At 38.9% G+C, this 23,635-nt stretch overlaps 1 protein-coding gene across 3 annotated transcripts in view; it reads right to left on the bottom strand.

Moving 5' to 3' along the window:
* Positions 1-5,825: 5,825 nt before the first annotated feature.
* Positions 5,826-23,635, bottom strand: part of SCLT1 (sodium channel and clathrin linker 1) — a 122,361-nt gene continuing 104,551 nt past the window's right edge. For all 3 annotated transcript variants that reach the window (XM_011362102.2, XM_023531770.1, XM_011362101.2), the window contains 3 exons: positions 12,015-12,093; positions 9,595-9,690; positions 5,826-6,099 (listed from right to left, as the gene is read on the bottom strand). In XM_011362102.2, coding sequence (XP_011360404.1) covers positions 6,037-6,099; positions 9,595-9,690; positions 12,015-12,093 — 238 coding nt within the window. In that variant the 3' untranslated portion in view covers positions 5,826-6,036. The remainder of the gene's footprint in view (positions 6,100-9,594; positions 9,691-12,014; positions 12,094-23,635) is intronic.

Raw genomic sequence — 23,635 nt, 5'->3', positions numbered from 1 at the left:
TCAAATCAGCATTTCTGTGACATAAAGTATAATAAACCTGGTTCATTTTCACGAGTAAGTCAAGTAATGACTTATTTCCCAAATTAAATAGCAAAGATAAAAAAGCACTATGCACTGTCATCCCTACTTAACAGTGATGTCTCCCGATGTTCCCACTGCCACTTGGCTTATGTATGGCTGGATGTTAAGTAGTGCATTTATGATTATGGGTTAATTATGGTCATTTTACCCACTAAATGGACTAGTCCCAAGTCCTAAATTTTGACACAGGAAATCATACAACATTGTATCGACCGCTTTACAAATTAGCTAAACACAAGTTAACATATATTATGATTTTGGGGGTAGATATTTAGTAGGTATTTTTTGGTTAAAATTTCACCGCCCATTAAAGACATCTGGAAACCTCCAAAGGAGGCAGACCACTAACTATGAGAACTTCCGTAGCTTAGATCTATATTTACCACTAGTTACCTGACTCTTCAGGTTATGGCCAATTTCTTTTCAAGGACCAAAAAAAGCCCACTACATATGAAGATGTTTTTCTCAGGCCTAGAAAGTTTTCTATGTAATGCATATAATTTGACCACTAAAAGGGCTTTTGGGGTTAGAATCGGGGTCAGAAAAGGCAAAAAAAACGGGGGGGGGGGCTCATAGCTGCTCAGACTTGTTAAAAATAAGGTTGATGAATGAAAAAGTGGAAGTAAGGTTTTTTCAAATCCTATTTTGCATCTGTATTTGCCACCAAGAACACAGATCCTTGAGCTGAAAAGGACGGCATGGATCCTGGTGAGAGTCACCTGAAGTGTAAGACGTGCCAAGTCCTTGTATGACAGACCTGAAAGCCCGCGGTGCCACTTTGCGCTCTGTGACCCTGAGCACATTGTTTGTCTTCTATCTTTGGAAAGGGAATGATAGTCTCTACCTAGCAGGGTTGTTGGATCATGAGATGATAAATGAAAAAATGCTACTGAATGCCTTACATATGACAGATGCTCAATCGCTAGGCATTAATACAGAGCGGCATGTTTACCGTAGATCCAGGGAGAGAGTCTCTAACGGATTCTTTTGGTTATTTGTAGAAATGTGATTATAACTTCTCTCATTCTTTTTCCCCTATAGTTTATATGAAAGAAGATGCTAGTCTCATATTTTTAATCTTCACAGATCTAAGTGCTAACAGATTTCCTTATACATCACATTATGCTCTGATGGCTTTTTATTCTTTGAAAAAAAAAAAAGGATGAAAATATTGAATGAAAATTTCCATGATGCCATATTAAAGGGCTTAAAGGGTTTAAAGAAAAACATAAAAGGAACAAGCAGTGTTTACTAGGATGCTGCATGGATTTACTTAGAAGAAATCCATCTGTCTAACTTTCTTCTTGGACAGGATTACTGGATTAGGTCTGAAAAGTATGACAGTTGTGGCAATAATGAATTTTAGCTAGGCAGAAGGATGGCTCTTGATGTCTTTATGATAGTGTAGAAGCAGTAATATGGGCCAGATTGAAAACGGGCTGAATGACCACGCCTCACGGGTCCTTCTTAGCTACCGTTACAGGAGTCGGTGGTTGGTATGCTTTAAGAGACTGACTGTACTCAGCTCTATTTAGTTCTGACCTTTTCAATGACTTCAACAAAAACAAGTGGCATGTTTACCAAATCTGTAGATGACATTCATCGTAAGTAAAAAACTGTCATCGGTGCAAGAAATATAGCAGTAAAACAAAGCAGAAACAGTCCCTATTCTTAACAGGTAACAAATTGGATGACAGAATTAGGAGCTAAGGTGACCTCAGTGCACTGTATTAACAGAAATAAATTTAAAAGGGATAAGTGAGCAGTCCGGCTTCTGGGGCAAAGACACGGCTTAGCAACAAAACCTTTGGATGAGACTTAGGATTTTAGTCAACAATATGCTCAGTATCTAGCAGAAGTGTGATTCAACTTCCAAAAAAAGCCAGCAGAATTTTAAACTGCATTAATGAAAGACTCTAGAACAATAATTCTCATGTTTTCTAATTTTAAATACTAAAGAGAAACTTTGTGTACATTTCCATGAACCACTAACTACAGTAACTCTCAAAGCATGCTTCCCTAAGAGAATGTGTCAGACTCTTGGGGTGGGGGGAGAAGGGAAGGGTATGTAGTTTAAAGCCATATGCACCCCCTGGAGAGTCTACGGTGCTCCCCCACACTTAGGCTGATGTCACCCTCTCCTCACACCTCTCAGTTACAATCTAGAACAAAGAATATATGTCTGGTTCTGGGAATAAGACTCATGCATCCCAAGCATACCTGGTGTAAAGCAGGTGCTCAATAAATACTTATTGAATGAGTGACGATGGTATCATATATGCAAATTGGGGTGCATTTAGAGACCAGAGACTGGTTGGTGCAAGGACTCAAAACCAAGTCCTCTGAAGAGATGGTGATGTTTACTAAGTGCAGGGAGAACATGCTAATTATTTTCAAAAGGCTGGAGACCTGCCATATGTAGTAGATGGTTTTACTCTGTTGCACAAGGTAGAACTAAGGCAAGGAGATGCATTTCAGTTCAATGTAAGGAAGAACTTTCTAATAGTCGAAGTTGCTGGAAAGTGGGTTGGGCCAGCTCAGGGGAGAGTAAGCTGCCCCTGCAGTGAATTTCAGTAGCTGTGAACTTTAAGAATGTGTATTTACAAAGAAATAAACTAGAACAGATTCAGAGTTATCTCTCAACTGTTATTCTCGTTTGCCCGCTCCAATAAACTGTCTGAGTGGCAGAAACCAGAGCGGGGTTACAGCTAGTACACTGGGGGCGTTTACAGGAGTGGGGACCGTTGGGGCATTCTGTGGTGTACTCTTGGGCTGGAAGGATGCTTAGTGCAGATTTTTTCTAGGTTGGTGGGTGCAATGTTATCAAGAATTACTTTAAAGATGCATTTCCGTCCTATGATTTTTGTTATCTAAGTATGTGCACATTTATTTAGTCCCTACTTATTTAGATACTAAGAGCATCGCTACTGTCCCCAAAGCCACACATTTTTATAAACTTTAAGGGCTGGTGAGGGACAGATTTGTTTTTATTGTTGTTATTAACTCATTTTATTGCAATTACTGTATTTAGATGCAGTACTTACGGGCATTGTTTTTTTTTTTTTTTTTCCAGACCCTAGTAAAGTACAGGCACGTGACACAAACTCAGCAGATAGATGCTGAATATGGATAAAATGAAGACAACAATAATTTTGGCCGTTACACTGAGAACACTCATCTTAACGAAGATGTAACGCTGCAGGTCCGAGTGGTCACCAGACCAAGTGTAAGGGATGATAGTGCCTGTCTCCTTCGCTCTGCATACGTGTCTACATGTTTATATTCTTTTTTAAGTAAACCAAAAAATTAACCATTATTTTTGATAAAGTGTAAAAAAGCTCATTACAGATTTTTTATCATGGAAAAACTGATAAAACATCATGGTTAAGGTACAGACTTTATAGTAAAATGCTTAAAGTGTTTCTCACTCTTCCTTGGCTTGTCTGAGAACTGGCTTGGCGGCCTGCAGCTATTTGCCGAGCAAACGAGTGACTGACTTGTGGCCAGGCTCTCCCATCTCTGGAGCTCACACACGGGGGGAATTAGCAAACGGTCGGCTGCTCCAGTGTGCGTGTCTGTATACGAAGGGAGGAGGGGTGATCACATCTCTTCTCTTTACCATAGAGAAACGTGAATAAATAAAATGAACTAGCTATGTTGTCCCTAATTTCAGATTTACATAATTTCTTTTTTTTCCTTTTTCCTAATCATTTACCCTGTCTCCTAAGATACAGTTCACAGAATAAATGATGCTTACTGTGTGAATGAAGTCAAGACTGACCAAGATGAGAAATATCAAGAACTTCACTACATTTTTACATTAAGAAATCATTAGCTAACAAATTTTTCTGAAAGAAAAACCACCATGCCTGCCCAGTTCTGTTGCTGAGGACAGGTCAGAAAGTCCGGTATCTGCACTTCAGTAGCCTATCCTTTGTGGAGACCACCTAAGTACTCGAGAAGACTTCAAGAGGTGGCGGCTGATACCAGAATGTAAAGAGTACATGCCCACGGCCAAAGCGTGGAGAAAGTGCTCACGTTGAAAGATTCTGCCTCAAATAAACGAGTCTGGGAAGTTAGATTTTCTTTTTGAAAAAAGATAATAATGCTTACATTCTATTTGTCTAGAATGTTAGTTTCTGAAGTGCTTTCTCCGACAGTCTCTTTTCTTTTTCAGACAGAATTCTAACATCCCTAATTAAAAGTAATTAAAATTAGTCTGTGAATAATATGGGAAGGGATTGACATTAGAGAATCAAATGGGAAATTCTTTAAGAAATGGAAATAAGCTAAGAACTCCCGTCTAATCACCATCGAACCGTCACATCGGCGCTACTGGCCTCATGGTCGCACTTGACACTCGCACCGGCTGCCCTCCTGCTTACAGGTCCGGTGTCCGCCCTCCTTTAGATGGCACCGGATTCCCCTGGGAACAGCCCCCTCACCGCTCCTGTTCCGTCTCCTTCGATGACGCCTCTTCCTGAGCTCATTCAACAAATGAAGACACTTTCTAAGGACCTGTCCTTAAAAACTCACTTTCGGTGTTTGGACCGTGACTGAACACCCTCTGTGTGCACAGAGACGTCTGCTGAGTGCTAAGCCTACGAGGAGGATGGCGGCAGACATGAGCTCTGCTCTCAAACAGCTTGCAGCCTGTCGGGGAGGAGGTGACATTAAAGAAAAAAAATTCAAAGAGTTCACTGCAAATTTTGGTAAGAGCTCTGAAGGAACAGCACAGCGCACTGTGGAGAGCGATCCAGCACGGCGGCCAGTGCAGCCCGGAGGTGAAGGACGGCTCTCGGGGGCAGCGACGTCTGGGGGGTGAAGTGGAGAGCGTGTGCGTGTCGGGGTACGAGCGATGTGGAGAGCGTGTGCGTGTCGGGGTACGAGCGGAGCCCTGTGCCCCGGGGAGGAAGGATCGGCTGCTGACGACGTTAAGGAAGGCACCGTCAGGGCGGCAGCACAGAAATGCAGGGGAGGAGGGAGCTGGCCACCTCGCACAGGGCCAAGGCAAGCTCCTCCACCCCAGGCTTCAGCTCTCAGCTCCACGCCAAAGGCCCCACGACTGTCCCAGTTTGTCAGCATCAGTCCCGAACTTCCGACTGCTGGCTGAATATTTACACACAAATGTTTCCATGTCACCTCAAGCTCAATTCATTACCTCTCATCTGGAACTACCGCGACAGTCTCCTAACTTGTCACCCAGATGCAAACCTATCTGTTCTGATCACCAGAAAGCAGCTTCACCAAGTTTGAGCCAGGAGCAGAGACTGACTAACCACATGGGCCTATGAAAGTCGACAGGACGGCAAGAGGTCAACGCCCACGCATTCTCAGAACTTAGGATCCATTCGATTAGCACCGCAATGAGCAGCGACAAAACCAAACCAAACGAAAAACCCAAAACCTTTCAAATTCTTGAATATCAGTATTTGATGGATACTGGAAATCATCTAAGTTGAAAACGAATCACTACAGTTATACATTAAAATACATGACAGCATCATTTTAGAAAGTGCACAATTTATTACATTTATGGGTTCATAATAAAATGGACACTTGGAAACCTTAAAAATGATGAGTAACAATTAGACATAAAAGTCTCAAATCTTGGAACCTGAAATATTAAAATTCTAGCATTTCCTTAAAATCTTTCTCATGATCATCATAGCTTGAAAATTATTATGCTCTTCCAGAGGAAAAAGGGGGAATTAAAAAATAGACACACTGATGAAGGCAATGAATTCTTCTCAGCTGGCTTTATTCTCTACCGAAGCTCAATATAGGATATTTACTTACAGGAAGCTGTCACTGTTCTGTTTTCCAATAACCCTCAACACAGAATGGAGAATGCTCATGCAAAGTGACACAAGCTTCAACCATTCTCTGCGGGTTTTACTGTTTCGATGCACTGCTTTCCAGCTCTGAAGTTCTGCGAGTGAACTACGAGTGTTTTTAAATATTTTCCAGATTTATCATGGAGGCTGCTTTTCTTCTCTGCACTGTAATCGCACTGAGCTGCAATTAAAATAAACAATCAGTAAGTAGTTACTTTTTCTATGGAAAAATCTCAGACGAATACAAAGTACAATACATCACAACTTACACTTTTTAAAAATAATCTTATTAGAAGGGTTCTTGTAAGAGATCGCTTTTTGTGTTCATTTATATTTTACTTTTGAGACTTTAAAATGCATCACACTAGATATGCGTGTCAAATATGACATTCCATAGCTCAGTGATAGACTTATTATTCCAAAACATATTTCACAGAGGGATGAAGAACATCTAGTTAAAAGTTTAAAAACTGGCTAAAACACAATCCAAGCGTAAGCCAGCACATTGCGGGGCTGATAAGAAAAAGATGATAGATCAAAGTAAGGAAAGTCTAATAAAAAATAATATTTAAATATTAATTGGAATTGATTAAAATTAATAATGGAATATACACCTAGTAGAAAAACTAACAGTACAAAAAAACAACAAAAACCCAAAACCTAACAGTATAGAGCATAAAGGAGCCTTCCCATCACCGTCTTTAATTCCATAGCCCTCTTTCCAGAAACAACCACTATTTCCAGTTTCTAAGTATATTTCTTTAAATATTCTAAATGAGAATATATGCATACATTTCCTCCCTCCTTTCATTTACAAAATAATAAAGTACTATACAGACTTTTCAGCTAAGTGCTACATTAGAAATTGCTCCATAGTAGATCCACTTTATTCCTCTTAACAGCTGTAAACTTTCCCCTGCACAGATATTCTACAATTGAGCTGGTTTCCTGTTGATGAGAGTGTAGGTCATTTTTATTCTTTTAGAATTCTAGGCAGCGCTGCCACGAGTATTTTACTGCTTCCTTGTACAGACTTGCCCAGGGCAAGTACACCACCTGCAGAATAAATTCTTAGAACTGCTGGGTCAAAGGTTATGTACATTTACAAATTTTGAGAGATATTGCCCAACTGGGCTCCAAAGAGGTCATGTCAATACACATTTACATCAACGGCGTGTGAAAGTGCCAGTACAGTGTAGTATCAAACTTCACGACCTGACAAGTGAAAAATATGTGAATACAGTTTAAATTTGTATTTGCTTATGAGTGAGAATGACCATCTTTTAAAGCGTTTAAAAGCCATCTGTCCTGTCTTTTCTGTAAATATCCTTTATGCATTTGTCTACTGTACTACAGCACTGTCTTTGGTGACTCAGACACTCTTTCTGTGTTTAGGATATTAGCCTTTTTGTCATCTTTGTTGCAAATACTTTTCTCAGTCTGGCATTGAGTTTATGACATTTTTTTAACGCAGAAATTTGAAAATTTACATGGTCACATTTACTGATTTCTTTTCATAGTTTCTAGGTTTTTGTGTTCTTGCAGAGAAAGGCTAGACCACACTGATTTTTAAGAATGTCATACTGTCAAAAGAACACAATATGGCATTCAGTCATTTATAGAGTGATGCACTTAGAACACATATCTGCAGTCCAAAGATGGATGAAGCACGTATAGAAAAGTAAATCAGGAGAACACATTTACAGCATGACTCAGTCAGTGCAATGCAGGGCGTGTGCGGGACCAATGACGTGACGCTGGGCTGCGCTGCTAAATATGGCATCGTAGAGACAATACTAATCTCAACTCCATCATTTCAGTAAGTATCAGGCCCTTAGCAGGGTATTATTTCTAATGGCAGTTTCCATTTTTTTTAGAGGAAAATGGGAAAATTAGAAAGAATACACAGAAGGCAAAGATCGAGATTTTTAAAAACTGAATATATGTTCCATAAAGAAAGTTTATGACTTGGATTCATTTAAAATGGAAAAAAATGTCAACTCCAGGGAATAAATTCCTTTTTGTATATAGGGAGAATGAATATAAATGTCACCTTCAAATGAAAACAGAACGGAAAACTTCGTGAAATGGTAACTGACAAAACATGAAAAAAAAAAGCTCACAAAGAGAGAACGGTGGAATCTTGGCCGTTAGAGAGTTTAGATACAGGAAAACAGTGTTGAACTGCTAAGGCTGAATTCTGTCAGGTGAGAGACTAAACCGGATGACGGATGACGACTGGTTTATATAACTAACGTTCTGTAACTGTACCCTTGTTACTGTAAAACTCAACGTAGTTGATTTTAAGTGGGCATCTTTCTTTATCACATTCCTTAAAAAAAAAAGATAAACTTGAAGCTTTAAGGATTGTGAAATAAGACATTTAATTTCTTATATACCTAAGTATCTACGTATCATTTAATGACTATGCTAAATACGGAGAAACCAAAGCCTAGAGAATTTCAAGTTGCCCAAAGTCGTGTGGCCACCTCATGGCAGCAGGCTATTTGCTTGACTCCAAAACACACAGTCAAGGTGCTGCCCAGTTCACCTCGCTCCTGTCACTGTATGATCTACAGGAAGGAATGGACTCTTGAATGACGAGGTAAGTAGTCCATTAATTCATAACTTCATAGGAAATTAAACTTATCTGATAGAGTGACAATTACTTTCAAAGGGGAGGAGAAGGCTGAATTATTATTGGATTTCGTTTAAGTGCTACATTGTATTCATACTAGAAGTAGATTTCAAAAAAAAATCTATAAATATCACAAACAGAAACTGAATTCAGTGAGTATTCAGAGTTGCTTTACTACATATAAAATGTTGTAATATCTAAGAATAATATTAATTTTGATTTTGTAACCCAATATAATTAATAATGTACTAATTTGGTTTGTTTTGATTACCTGCCTATCTATCTTATCTATTTAGACTGTTCCCAGCCTATTTTTGTATTCACTAAACTGGTCTCCTTTTGTTCCCACTATTGCTCCTATTTTAGGACAAACGGCCCATTTCATTATTACGTATGTATGAGTAATTGCCGCTTAGGATCTCGTTGATGGCCTAAATTTTCTAACTCTATTTCGCACTGTAAAACTTTGTCATATTTTAGATTTATACAGTCATCTATAAATGTGCATTAAATGAAGTTAACCTACACATCAAGTAATATTTTTCCATTTAAAAACAATAAAAACAAAGTTAGTGCAATCTGAAATGGTACATTCAAAGCAATGTTATCTACTCCCAAATCTGTCACTGAATAACTGCGGTGTTTCAGACATAGCATAATTCTAAAGCAGTGCTGTCCAACAGAATGCCTTGTGACAGAGTTGTTCCACACTGATGCTGTCCGCTGTGACAGCCATATGGCTATTGAGCACTTGAAATCTGCTCATGTGACTGAGCATTCCAATTTTTAATTTTAATTAATTTAAAAAGCTGCTGGTGGCTAGTGGCTATCATCTTGGACAGTATAGTACTAGATTTAGCAGTTGATTAGAGAAGATTGATGTTTATTTCTGTTTTTAAAGTTTACTTTTTCATTAAAGAGGCTAATTTTAAATAGTTTAATCAAGTAAAAAACCACTACCAGTGCTCTGGGCACTTCTGAGGAACTTAGCTGATGCACACACACTCTTTACCACCGGGGGGTCATGAGGGCCCCTACCTGCTGGGAAGCTGAAGCAGCTCTCTCTTCTGCCTGACTCAGACGCCTCTGAAGTCTGTTGGCTTTTTCTTGATGCTCTAGAATGAGCTTTTCATTCTATTAAGGGGAAATATAAAACAAACAAGTTAGAAATCTGTATGTAACACGGAGACATTTTGGGGAATAATCAATGAAAAATCTGAACATCTTAAAAAATGCAAAGATAATATGTCTCCAAATTTATATTTTTTCAAGTTATGAACTTGAAAGTTCAAAGTTGGCATTACATTCTGACTAAATTATTTCCCTCCCTACATGTCAACAAAAAAAGAGTAAATTAAATCCAAAGCAAAGGAATCAGAAGTTAAGAACAAGACTTCCAAATTGCGATATGTTAAGCCTGAGGAGCTGGACCACGTGGGATGTGGAGTATGAGGACAGACCGCCGGGCCTCCCACCAGAGCTGGGGTGATGGGTTCTGAGAACCCGCACTTCCCACAAGCTCCCAGGCAGTGCCGATGCTGTGGTGCTGATGCTTTTTGAGAGTGTGTTTAGAATCACCGAGCTGGAGCAAGTTGCTCGGAAAATGGTGACATTGTCATGAAGGTCAAGAAACAGGAAATATTCATTCTAGAAATCCTGATGTTTCAGCGTTAGACATGTCTTGAATGATTTCTATGCTAAACTTATTCCTTATAAGGGGAAGAACTCTGTTTCTACATGTTTCCTCAAACATCTGTATACTCCAGAGGGTATCAGAGTCAACAGAGTTATTAAGGCACTGTTATTGGCTGAATTAGGTCCCTAAAAAGTATGTTGAAGTCCTAACCCCTAGTCCATACAAATGTGACCTCAGGTGGAAAGCATCTTGAAGACACAGAGAGAACACCGTCTACAAGGCAAGGGTGCCTGAGGCTACCAGAAGCTCAGAGGCAGGCATGGAATTGCTGCCCCTCCCCCCATGACATCTCGACTTAAGACCAAGACCACTGACCTCCAAGACTGCGAGACAACAAATGTCTGCCGCTTAAGCCACCCAGTCTGTAATGCTGTTAGAGAAGAGCAGCCTCAGGAAACTACACAGGCATCATGAATATAAATGTCGCAACAGGCTGCCATGCAGAGAGCTTCGAATAAGTTGTCGATTAAAAAACTGCATTAGCCCTCTCCATACTTACTTGCGTGAAAAAAAGTTTCGTACAACTAGAATTGTTATTCAGTGTTTCTGGCACTTGTTGGAACTGAGAGAGCAACAAGCCTAATTAGGAATAGCAAGAAGAACACACTTTCTATGCAGAACTATATAGTTCTCTCACCCTACGAGATGACAGTGACTGCCATGCCTAGTAATATAAAACACTGAAGTAAGAGTATCCTGTTAAAATGAGCTTAATATACTTCTTACTGTGCCCAAAAGCAAAATTAAATTTTATGAAAGAACTATACTGGCTCTTTCAATTTACAAAGTTGTTTAAATATGTAGTCTTAAATTTAAGAGGCACATTATTAATGCAGAGAAAACTTGGGGAGAAAATTCCATCACCTATAATAAATATATTCATAGTCACGATCAGACTACATATAACGTACATTTTTCTATGCTGTGGATTAGGTAAATCATAATATATGTGAACTATTCTTTTTCAACTGATCATTGCGGTTGCTTCTGATTTTCTAATATTACTATTGTTATTTTCCTTTAAATCTTTTCATATTTTAAATGACTTCCTTAGGACAGATTCTTGGAGGTGGGAGCTACAACAAAGAGCACGTTAATGGGTTTTGTTTAATTGTTTTCTAATGCTACAAAACTTAAGAGTAATAATTTCACTGTGTCTCTTATAGAAGGCCACTAAGAGATAGCGGCCTATCCATACAGCCTATTAATGAGATTCCAACAAATGTATTCACAGTTAGAACATCAAAAGAAGAACCAGCGTTCTAGAATGCTCTAATCATAATCTAGAAGTAGTTTACTTTTTTTTTAAACTTCAAAGAAAAAAATGATTTATTCTTACTATATTTAGATTTTAAAGGAGTATTTTAATATGTTCCAGTTGGCCAAAGTGTTTTCTACGTGTCTCTTGTGATGGATAAAAACAAAATAAAAGGAATGAGTTAAAAAAATACTCTTAGACATGCACAGCAATAAAGAGGATCCTAACACATTTTTTGTGACACTGCACAAGTTATACTGGTAAAATTGAAATAATAGCTCTACCTTTTGTCATTTACACAGAATGAATCACTGACTTTCAAAGCTTTTATTCACAGTCCATTACGTATGGACTTTTAGAATCATAAATGGTTTCTACAAGAAATACTCGCATCTGTGTGGTCATTTCCAAGCAGAGAATTAATCTGGACTCGGCTCAGGTAAAGCTCTGTAACATGCACATCAAGCTGCAGCGGAGCGCTTCCCAGGAGGGTCATTATCTTACCTCAGCTACCTTTTCCTTTGCCATTTCCAGCTGAGAAAGCAGCTCTTGGCTATGAAGTTTTTGTCGACTCAGCTCACTCCTATTAGTTGAAAGAGAGAAAAGCCATTAATATGACTGTTTAAAAACCTAACAAAATAGAATCTTTATTAGTGAGGTACATGTTCATGTTTTGAAAATATCACCTCGTATATAAAATAAAGTTGCTTATTAATAGACCACATCTTACAGGACTCATCCATTTCTTTATAAAGTGTGCATCTAGTCTGGAGATGTTTATACAACGATGTGAATACACTTAACACTATTGAACTGCACACTAAAAAAATGGTTAAAATGATAAATTTAATGTTATGTATGTTTTATCACAATTTAAAAATGGTTAAAATCGTACATTTTATGTTATAATTTATCACAGTAAAAAACAAAACAAAACAAACCCCCACATATATACAGATTAAAAGTGCCAAAGCAGCTTCAATATTATTATCTTGAGATATTTGGCATTAAAATGAAAGTATATTCATATTAAACAGATATAGTGTTTTTGCTGTTATCAAATCTCATAAGCTATTGCGATTCTTCGCTATAGTATACATTTTTAAGATTCGTTTGCAGTGCTTCTCAGATGAGCTTCACTCTAGGAAAGTTAAGGTGATGTTAATCTCGCCATCATTTTAGTGTGGTAGATTCAGGGCTGGCATTTATGTTTAGGTTGTCTATATGCTGTATTTTATACATGGATACCTTTTATTCAGTATTAGCTAGAATTACCTTATGCATAGAACTATCTTTTTTTCCTGTTCAACACATATGCATTATATTATTTTTGACCAAAGATAATTTCGAGAGTCACAGGTTAGAAGTAAACATGCTGCAGTCTTAAAAATAACTTTAAAAAGATAGAATCAATTGTTAAGTATTAAAATAGTTAATGCAAGATTGTTTTTTATCCTTTGAGCTCACTTCTGCTTCTTAAATAAATCAACAGACTAAGACTTCCAAAGTAACTTCAGCTTTGAGTTTTTTCCAAAGAAGCTATACAGTTTGAAAACTTGGTCTCTTAAGTGTCCTATATTTGAGTGAAAAGTTGTTAAAATCAGGAAACGATTTGTTATAAATATATAGGGGAGAACAAAAAAATAATATCATCCACAAATCAATTCCACAAATATTTACTGGACACTCATTACCAAGTGCAAGGTTTATGGTGGCAAACACAGAGTAGCTGCCATGGCAGAACGTACAGACCAAGGAGGCGATGGCTTATTCTACCTCAGCAGCTTCGTCGATGCAGGTCACTGACGGTGAGGAACTTTATCACCGACTCAGTGACAGACAAACCCAAATGTTTTACCTAAGCTTCGTTTTGGTGGTCATAATAACGTAGAATAAATTTCTGTGCTACTTTAAAGTATCTTGCATAGCTTAAAATTCCTGCTGCTCCTCAAAAAAATAAAACAAAAAAATAGCAAAATGACCAAAGTGGTCAGACCTCTAGGCCAAATGTAATTAAAGTTATGCACATTAGTGCTGATAAGAAAGCATCTTTGAATACTACTGAGATTAAGATGAAATGATGATCATAATTAATTACTTATTTACTTTTTAAATTAAGTTTATTGGGGTAATGTTGGTTAATACAATTATATAATCTTCAGGTGTGCTTTATAATTTGACATCTGTATATTCTATTGTGTGTTTACCACCCAAAGTTCAGTTTCCTTCAGTTACTATATATTTGATCCCCTTCGCCCTCCCCCTATGCTCCTATATTTGATCCCCTTTATCCTTTCTACCTCTACCCCCCTCCCCAATCCCCTACCCTCTGGTAACCACTAGTCTATAGTCCATGTCCATGAGTTTCTGTTTGTCCTGTTCATCTGTTGCTTTTATATCCCACAAATAAGTGATATCATGTGATTTTCAACTTTTTCTGTCTGGCTTATTTTGCTTACTATAATACCTAAAGTATACAAAGAACTCATAAGACTCAATAACAACAAAAAAAAATCCAATCAAAAAATGGGCAGAGGACATGAACAGACACTTCTCCCTAAAGACATACAAACTGCCAACAAATATATGAAAAGATGCTCAACATCGCTAGCTATTAGGGAAATGCAAATCAAAACCACAATGAGATACCATCTCACACCTGTCAGAATAGCTACAATTGACCGGACAAGTAATAACAAATGCTGGAGAGGATGTGGAAAAACAGGAACACTCATACACAGCTGGTGAGACTGCAAATTGGTACAGCCACTATGGAAAACAGTACGGAGGTTCCTCAACAAACTAAGCATTGATCTACCATATGATCCAGCAATCCTTTTACTGGGTATTTACCCCAAAGACTTGAAAACCTATGTCCAAAAAGATATTTGCACACTGACGTGCATACATAGCAGTATGTCACGGTGGCCAGGACATGGAAACAACCGAAGTGTCCTACAATAGATGATTGGCTGAAGAAGCTGTGGCACATATATACAATGGAATATTACTCAGCATAAGAAGAGATGAAATACTGCTATTTGCGACAACATAGATGGACCATATTTATAAAGTTAGCCAACATTTGGTTTATAGAAAGCCTTTTCAGAAAACATCTACTGCATAATTTGATATCTAAACAATTCACTTATTTACCCATGACAATTTACCTGAATGATAGTAATAATTGCTAATAAATACTATTAGTTATAATTTTCCAGAAAATTTAAGATCACAAAGATACGAATTACTAACTTTAATTTTTACTGTGTAAATATTTATTCTGTTGTGTATCAAGCTTTGTCACCTCCACTGGACGGTGAGCAACTTATTCATCTTGGTTTCCTTATACTCTGGTATTCAACAGAGCTTGGCAAATAACAGGAAAGATGATGATGATGACGATGATGATGATGACGATGATGATGGTGCTTACTATGTGCCAGGACCTGGTCTAGGTGCTTCATATAAGTCAATTTATGTAGTTTTCAGAATAACCCTACGAGATCTGTTTCTACATATGAGAAAATTAAAAGACAGAGACATTCAAAAACAAAGGTAAGTAACTTGCCTAGGGTCACATGGCTTGTCAGTTATAGAGTCAGGATTGAAAAACTGGGCCTCCGGTTCCAAAATGTGAGTTCAGAACCTCTCCCAGTCCTGCGGCACGGCAGGCAACTGCCAAGTGAACAGTGAAAGGGGCTGTGTGTGCATGTTAGGCGTGCTGGGATGTAAGTATCTACCCATTTATCTGAAAATAGAACAAGTTATATCTTTACTTTTGACATATTTCCTAAAGGTCCAGTTCCACATTCCAACTGAACATCCCGAACGTCGCACTTTCACGTTGCCTCACCAACCTACTCACCCTGTCACCCTGACATCTCTGCCCTCGCTGCCTAAGTGAAAAACCTTAAAGCCAACTCTACTTCTCACTTACTCTTAAGTGCAACATCTAGTTTGCCCTAAACAGATTCTGCCTTTGCAATGTCTCTTGCATCTCTTGTTCATTTCTACTCAATGTTGCCATCACAACTCAAGTTCTTTTAACTTAATTTTGAGATATATTGCAACAGCCAACTGCTCAGGCTTCTCAATGTCAAGTTAAAAAACTATCTGCAAAGCACCCATCACAGTGCACACAGAAGTGCTCAATCAGTGCAGGGGTTTTCCCTTTCTAAGTCGCACATTGCTAAGCACATTTCTCTAAATCGCCATGTTAATAATTTGCCTTCTTGAAGGATAATTTCTAGAGCTGTCTTCTATTGGACAAAATAGTCCAAATCCCTGAGATTGGCATTCAAAATCATCCAGCACTTTGTGTAATTTATCTTTCCAGCCTGACCTCCAGTAGCAGTTAGGCTCTCACTGTCTTGCAAATGGACTATACATGTGTCGCCGTTGGCCTCATGGATTATCATTCTCTGCATCCCCTTTTTCAGATTTGCCATCAAAATCCTGCTCATTCTTTAAGATTCCACCCTCGTCCCATTTCTTTCCATGCCCCTCCCCCATTCATTTTAATCCAGACGGTTCTTTTCTCACATCAAAGTTCTATACTTCTTTTATGTACAAGATATGTAGCATTTCCGTAGTATAATGATAATTAGTGGTTTATATATGTGTGTATACATACGTATGTATATGTATACACACTCCTCCAAGCACATCAAAAAATTTTTAAAAGGGGATTGTTTTCAGTTTCCACGGTATCTACCGCAGTGCTTTACACACAGAAATTCAATAAATAAGTGCTTATTTATGGCTAAATTTCTCTAGAATACCTAGCAGTTAGAAAATTGAGTTTATTTGTTCAGCATTTACTGAGGAATCTACCACAAAACATATTTTAGAGAAAGATTATTTATATTTACTTCTGTTTCACTTCTCTCTACGAAGGATTTGAAATGGCTAAGAAAAGGTTATTTTTCAGTTAAGTGTTTCCTCCAATCTCACTTCTGAATGAAATTTGAGAGGGTATTAAAGGGTGGAGAGAAAACCGATTTTGCCAGCTCTGTGCCCCAAGCCTTTCCTGGAGCCTGCCTGTTAGCACTCTGCAGCTGGCATTTCTCCGCCAGGATATTTCACTGCGGGGTGAAGGGAAGACCGAGGAGGAGGGCCTTCCTCTGAATCGGCTGTGAGACATTTTCTCTTCCTTAGAGAACATAATCGGGAGTCCCCTACATCATTAGTGATTTGGGAAAAACATTGAATGAGACTTTCCACAAACGTCACAGTGGTGTTGTAGATGAAATACTTGCCAAGTAAAATCTCTCCATTAGAAATCTTTAAAAGCAGCAACATTCCTACCTATCAGGGGTGATTCAAGAGTGGCCTGCCAGCAGGTACAGCGAGAGATGGCATCTCCAGTTCTCATCGGACACTGTGGCACTTAAAGAGTACTTTACACTAATTAAGTAATTTAAATGAAACTGTGTGCAATTTTGCTATAACTTCTGGCATGTAAAGTTTATAATATATTATAAGGTATAAGGTAAAATTATCTCCCACCAATTTTAAGTATAGAAAAATGAAGAATCCTTTATATCATTGGGAATTGCTTAGTCTATCAGTGTCTTAAATATTTTTAGTTCACTTGTATAATGCATGTGTATGCAACCAAATATCCTAGTCATGCCTACAAAATATAGTTTAGGAATATAGTTGTAAAATATAATCGATTTACTACCTTCTGTGTAGGTAAAATTTTAAGAAACAATTTATAAACAAAGTAGTTTATGCTGTATCTATTAAGAAATTGTGAAATGTTTTAGTAAACAAAATATTATAATTAAGATTGATAAGTCATCAAACTCTTCTTCCATTCAAGATGCAAGTAGGTGAAGGGTGGGAGCCTACGGCAAGGGCTCTGCACCTGTGGTCCACGGACGGACTTCAGGTGTGCTCACCACCCCTGTGAAGCTATGGGCAGCATCTTGTGGGTCTGTTTACCTTTTCTGGGAAGAGGGCCCATAGGTTTCCTCAGACATTTTTAGAGGTCTGAGGCCTAAGGAAGAATAAGGATTTTGTCTGTGCTTTTCACCTGGAATATACAAAGTTTTTTTAGATTTTTTTTTTTTTTTTAAGTATGAGCACAACGATTGAAGTATTTCAATGTTGAATGTCTTTTTTTTTCCCACAAACCACATCTGTAACGTACCCTCTATAATTATTTCCACTTTGGGCTACATTAATGTGGTATCAGAATTTAAAGGCACTTGGCAAGCAATCTGAATACAGAAGTATTCAAGATTTTTACAGCATTCCCTCTATTCTTTTATAGTTGCTTGTCCAAACCTAATTCAATAGCAAATTCTCCAACATATGCAACTAAGTTTTAAAAGAAAAACTTTCTCCTTCTGTACTTACGCATCACTGCTCTACTTAATTATGTATTTCCAGAACAAGTACAACTGGTATAACTTGGTTTGGGAACAAACACACTGACGCTCGTAAAGCAGGTGGCAGAAGCGACACTGGAGCAGAGCCCATGTGGGAGGGGGTGCAGAGTGCCCTGGGCACTGGTCCGCGTGCTCTGCACAGACAGGTCTGGTCGACGTCAGGTGACTAAGCCCATCAGCAGGGTGTTCTACTGCTGTTCCTGGTTATCGCTTCAAGTTTGCAAAGCAGTTATTATTCTCATCATGCAAGTAAAGGAATTAAGACTCAGAGAAGTTATTTAATGTTCTTAATGTCATAAAATGATTGAATGAAAAAGTGGGGTTCATACCAGTCTTTCAGTCGAAAATGTTCTCTCAACTAAATCACACTGCCTCTCATCTTAAGTCGAATCAATTATCAGAGATCTGTGGCATCATATAACATCAAGATCTAAAAGGCAAAATGAAGATTCTCCAGAAAAAAAAATTAATCCTAAGTATGTGACAAAATGGTCAGTATTGTGATCTAAACCTTTCATATGCCTTCAAAAGACCTGACTATTGCAAGGAAAATCACCCTAAGGTTTCAAATCTCATTCAGTTAACTAAAAATACCGCGGGCTAGAGCAGACGGGCCAGCTTCGGCTACAGTAGAGCCCTCTTGGTCATAGTCACAGGTGCTCTCTCTCCCTATCTGCATGTTCCCAAGTGACCGCATCCAGTCCGTGACTTACAGGGACATTAAAGAGCACTATCTTTCCTTCCCAACCTTCCTCCCTCCCAGTGAATGCCATCCTCTCAGGCGCTCCACTCAAAAGCTCAGGCTCCAGCTTAGATTCCCTCCCTTTCTTCCTGTGCCGTGTTTAATTTATCAGTAAGTCCTGTCCTACCTCCCTAATATGTTACGTAACTGCCCACTTCTCTGCATCTCCACCAGTGGCACTCTGTCCTAAGCCACTACATCGATTGCCTGGAAAACTGATCATGACCTCTGGTCTCTCTGACTCCATTTTTGCCTGTTCTCTAGTCTATTTTCCATACGATGTGGAAAACTGGTCTAAAGTGGTCTTTTAAAGATCTAAGGATGTTTAATATCCTCTGATGGTTTCCCATTGCTGTACTCGGACTTTATTTTAACTTAAAATACTCTTCCTTAAGTATCTTCCTTAAAGTAAGTAAGCATGTCTTATTTAAAATAGCCTACCAGATGTCGCGATCTGATCGCTGCCTCGTTCCTTGGCCTCATGGCATTCTCTCCCCTCGCTCACCCCACTGTAACCGCTTGGATCTACAGCTTCTAACACTGGGCCTTTGTACTCGCTACTCCTCATCTGGCTTCTCGTATAGTTGGCCTCGGTTGAAATGTCGGCTTTTCTGACGGCATCTTTAAAGATGTCCACCTCTTTCAGTTCTCATGTCTCAGCTATTGTCTTCCACATCGCCCCATCTGTTTTCGTTAGACCACTTAAGACACCTAAAATTACCTTGTTTACTTGTTGGTTTATCTTATTATTTGTCTCTCCCCACTAGAATGAAAGCTTCAAAAGGGAGTTACATTCACAAGGCGTAGCATAGCGCCTGGCACACACAAGGTGGTTTTTAGTCTTGGAAAATTTTAGTTAATTCCACATAAGCAGTTAACTGGTCTATTCAATACTAACATTTCTAATATCCTATGACTTGCTTTTTCGAAGTTATCACCACCTACTTGCTTTCATATCAGAACTCATTAGACAATTCAGCAGTTACATTTTCACAGTAGCAATCAAGTGGTACTACAAATTTGGGAGACTACTGATAGGAAAAGCAACAAATTCAAAGTTTTATTTATAAAAATCATAGGAAGCTTATTTTTAGAAGTGATCTGAAGAATGAACTCAAAGTTACAAAGTAGTGGGTGAATCTCTGCACAAGATTTCATTTTAAGGGCTGATCTTAGGATAAGATTGTAGGAACTGTAAAGTTCATTCAGTTCGGTAAATCCTGAACTGCGTGCCTGTTATGTTCTATACATGAAACCGGTCCTGTGGAGGTAAGATCCAGTCATAGTTTCACTCTAGAAATACGAGAAATATTGAAAAGCTGCTGGGCTTATCACATGGGTAGTGAATGCTGTAAGAGTCCCCAGCGCTCTGGGAACACGTGGGGGATTAGGAGACTGCAGCTGTCTCCGCAGAGCTGATATGTGGAGACAGACGGACGTTAGATGGACAAAAGCAGGGAAGGGGCAGAAAAGCGTTGCGATCAAATTCACGTGTGAAGGCCAGGGAACAAGAGAGGACAATAAATTTAAAAAACTGAAAGAAATCTAGTATGAAAGGGGCATAGAGAGTGACTAGGTGTGTAGGGGTGAGAGGAAGAAGCAGAAAATGCAGATTGCAAAGGATCTTATATGTCTTCACAGGAAACTGAGACTTTATCATCAATACACTGGGGAGGTGCTGAAGTATTTTAAGAAAAGTGACATGATTAGATTTGAGGATCCGAAAATCTTGCTGATTATAGCAGGGAAAATAATAAGGAAATAAGACTGCAGTAAATTAGAGGTTACTGCATAATCCGAGTGAACAACTGCTGACAGCCTGAACGATCAGAGAGAAATGGACAGATTCAAGAGATGGTTGGGGTGCGGGACAGAATCAGTAGTACTTGATTTAGGGGTATGAGGAGAAGGAGTTCAGGACAGCCACCTGGAGTTTTCCTCGAGCAACGGGGTAGATATTATCACTCATGGAGATGGGAAATACAGGATGAAATAAAAGCTTGGGCGAGGCCTGAAGTAATGGGGTTTTCAGTACACTGAGTTTGAGGTACCTATGGGAATGTTCAGAAGAGAGTTGGAAATCACTTCAAAAGGGTCAGCATTAGAAGCTGTTTTGTAATGACAATGAGCCCCTCCATGTGTCTCTGTCATAGAAATGGACATCCTAACCCATGCTCAGAGAATTGCCACCATAAACGCTCTTCGGTTCTCAGTATCACTGGCATGCATAACTGAAAAGGGATGGTTATGAGGCTAAGAACAAAGTTTTCCCTACAATGCATTAATCTCTTTGAGAATGCCACAAATACTTCATCTAAACTAAGAGAAGTTATGGTTCCTCGGGGCATCTAATAAGAGTTTGAAATTTGGGCCAATATCTTAAGCTTTATAACTAATGACTAGAACTGCTCAGATTATTCTGTTATCGTTGAGGCACAATTTAAGATAAGGGTGAACCATGCATATTTTGATTGATACAGCATAAAGGAAAACTTCCTCAATGCAGGAAATCCTTCAGTGATGACTAAAGAGTAAACCACACAAGGCTCTATTCTCTATTAGACGAGAGAATGACAAAAGGTGCACTATTCATTTCTGGGAAATGATGGATCTGCCAGCTGCAGAATCTGCTTTCTTCGAAACTCTTATAACAAATTAACATAGCATGTGCCAGATGCTTTTTTTTTTTTTCTGTTGAATTATACTATAATATGCTTCAGTTACTTTTAGTAATTATGCATTTTGTAATCTGCCAGTACCTGCAGCTGCCTCTCATCCTGTTAATTAAAAAAAGAAAAAAAAAAGAAAAACTTAAAAAAGCAGTTATGGCAGCCAAACATTACATATATATAGCCAAGAATAATGCTTTAGAGATTAAAGAGAATTACTTGGGCTCAAGTGCTGTGGAATTTTACATATATAGTTTTGGACAAGAAAATATTACATATTGTATATTCATTCATTCATTCACTAAATACAATGTTATTAAACACCTACCTGTTAGCTCACTCACGGGGTTGTATAGAAGAGATGAACGTGAATGATGTTCATATTAAGTTACACTACAATTCAGTAAGTGCCAAAAAGAGAAATGAGCACAGTGGAACAGCAGTGCGGGAAAAGGAAAGACGCAATCTGTCAGGGGAATTAAGAACGCCTTACAGAGAAAACTGATATTTGAGGTGGGTCTGGAAGGAAGAACACGTTTTCAGGTGGGGAGTTGGAAAAAGACACCCCTAGAAAGAAAGAGCCATGGACAAACTAGCCCTGGAATCATCCTTGATCCCTCTCTTTTCCTTAATACTTCACATCTAATCCATCGACACTTTCTATAATCTATTAAAAAAAAAAAGACTCCCAAATAATCCATCTTCCTCTTCCCTGTCTAAGCCGCGATCATCTCTTAACAAAACTCTTGCAATAGCCTTCTAAGTCTTTCCTCGGTCTGTTTACTCACTTCCGTTTTCCACCTTAGTAGCCAGAGTGAACTTTTAAAAAAATCTGATCAGGTCACTTCTTTCAAAACTGTCCACTGGACTTTGTCCACCCTTAATACTCTTTAACTAGGCTAATAACCCATACAAGACCAAGGGTTCCTGTCTGCAGCAGAGGCAGTGTCCAGCAGACATCCATGGGCTTCATACACATTTCCCAGATGCCTACGCAGTTAGATTGGGTCCACACGAGTAGCTTGGCCAGTGACGAGAAAAGGAAGTGACGTGTATCACTTCAGAGCTGATTTAGTTAAGAGCCACCGTTCAGAATTCCACCACCGCCACCCCCCCCGCCCCCCGCTTTTTCCTTGTTCCAGAGAGCTTGGAAAACTACAAGTTCAAGATGGGAGAACCGCTACCAGCAGAGCCTTCCTGCCATACTGCCTTAGACATGCAATACCAGCAAGAAATAAACCTTTCCTGTGTTAGGCCTTGGAATTTCAGAGTTTGGGGCGGCTGGCGTTACCTAACACAGACATTGCCTAATCTGCCACGACTGCCTTCACTTCGCACACTATTTCTTTTACTTCAAATGAAGCAGGCATATTCTTGCCTTGGGATCTTTGCACTAGTTATTCTGTTTAAAAGGCAGGATCGTTTTTTGTCATTAGATCTCATCTTAAGATTAATTTCCTCACAGGGTCCTGTCTACCAGTCTCAGGTTTCCACCCACTCATTATAGCATCGGCTTATTTTAATTTTCTGTATAGTACTTATTATCTGATTTTAAACATGTATTTATTTACTTGATAATTTCCACCTCCTCATCAATAATCCAATATCTTCAAAGAAAAAGGGGTCACCTGGGCTTTGCTCTGTCCTCAGCATGACGAGTGGACGCGGAGCAGACGAGGAGGGGTGAAGCCCGGGCAGAGCGTTTGGTTTCCCGGGGCGGTTGTTTGGTGCAGCTGGGACATAGGAACATGAAGGACGGAGGTAGAGTTTATCATTGATGATAAACAAGGCGAAGAAAAGATTGTAAAAACATTATAGGCGACAATAAAACAGAAGTCTTTAAGCAGGCAGGGCCAGGATTGGATTCGCTTTTTAGGAAGATAGTTCTGACAGCAGTATGAAGGGTGAAACAGAGTGGGGGAAACTCATAACGGAGAAACCAGAGTGAAGGAGGCTACTCTGACATGTTAAAGATGTGAAGGGCCCGACCAATGCCAAGAACACATATGTTGCTGTATGTTTACACATGTGCTAGCTTTTCTGTAGGACAAATTTCTGCACCTGCATTTGCAGAAGGATCTGGACAGTTCGAGTTGTGTTGGATGCTGCCATGTCACTTTTAAAAGTCACTTTTGCCAGTTCACGTTCCCACCAACACTACATACCGATTCCTGTTCCCTGCACGTTAACCATCTTTTACATTCTTGCCAACTTGCCAAGCAAAATTATCGTTTTAATGTGCATTTCTTCAGTGAACATTGTGGCTGAACCTGGCCTGATATGATTAAAGGAGCTTTGTATTTCCGCCTTTGT

The sequence above is a fragment of the Pteropus vampyrus genome, unplaced genomic scaffold, assembly GCF_000151845.1.
Source record: "Pteropus vampyrus isolate Shadow unplaced genomic scaffold, Pvam_2.0 Scaffold73, whole genome shotgun sequence".
Classification (NCBI taxonomy): Eukaryota; Metazoa; Chordata; class Mammalia; order Chiroptera; family Pteropodidae; genus Pteropus; species Pteropus vampyrus.
The sequence above is the reverse complement of the archived record's forward strand: the minus strand, read 5'-3'. Positions and strand labels throughout refer to the sequence as shown.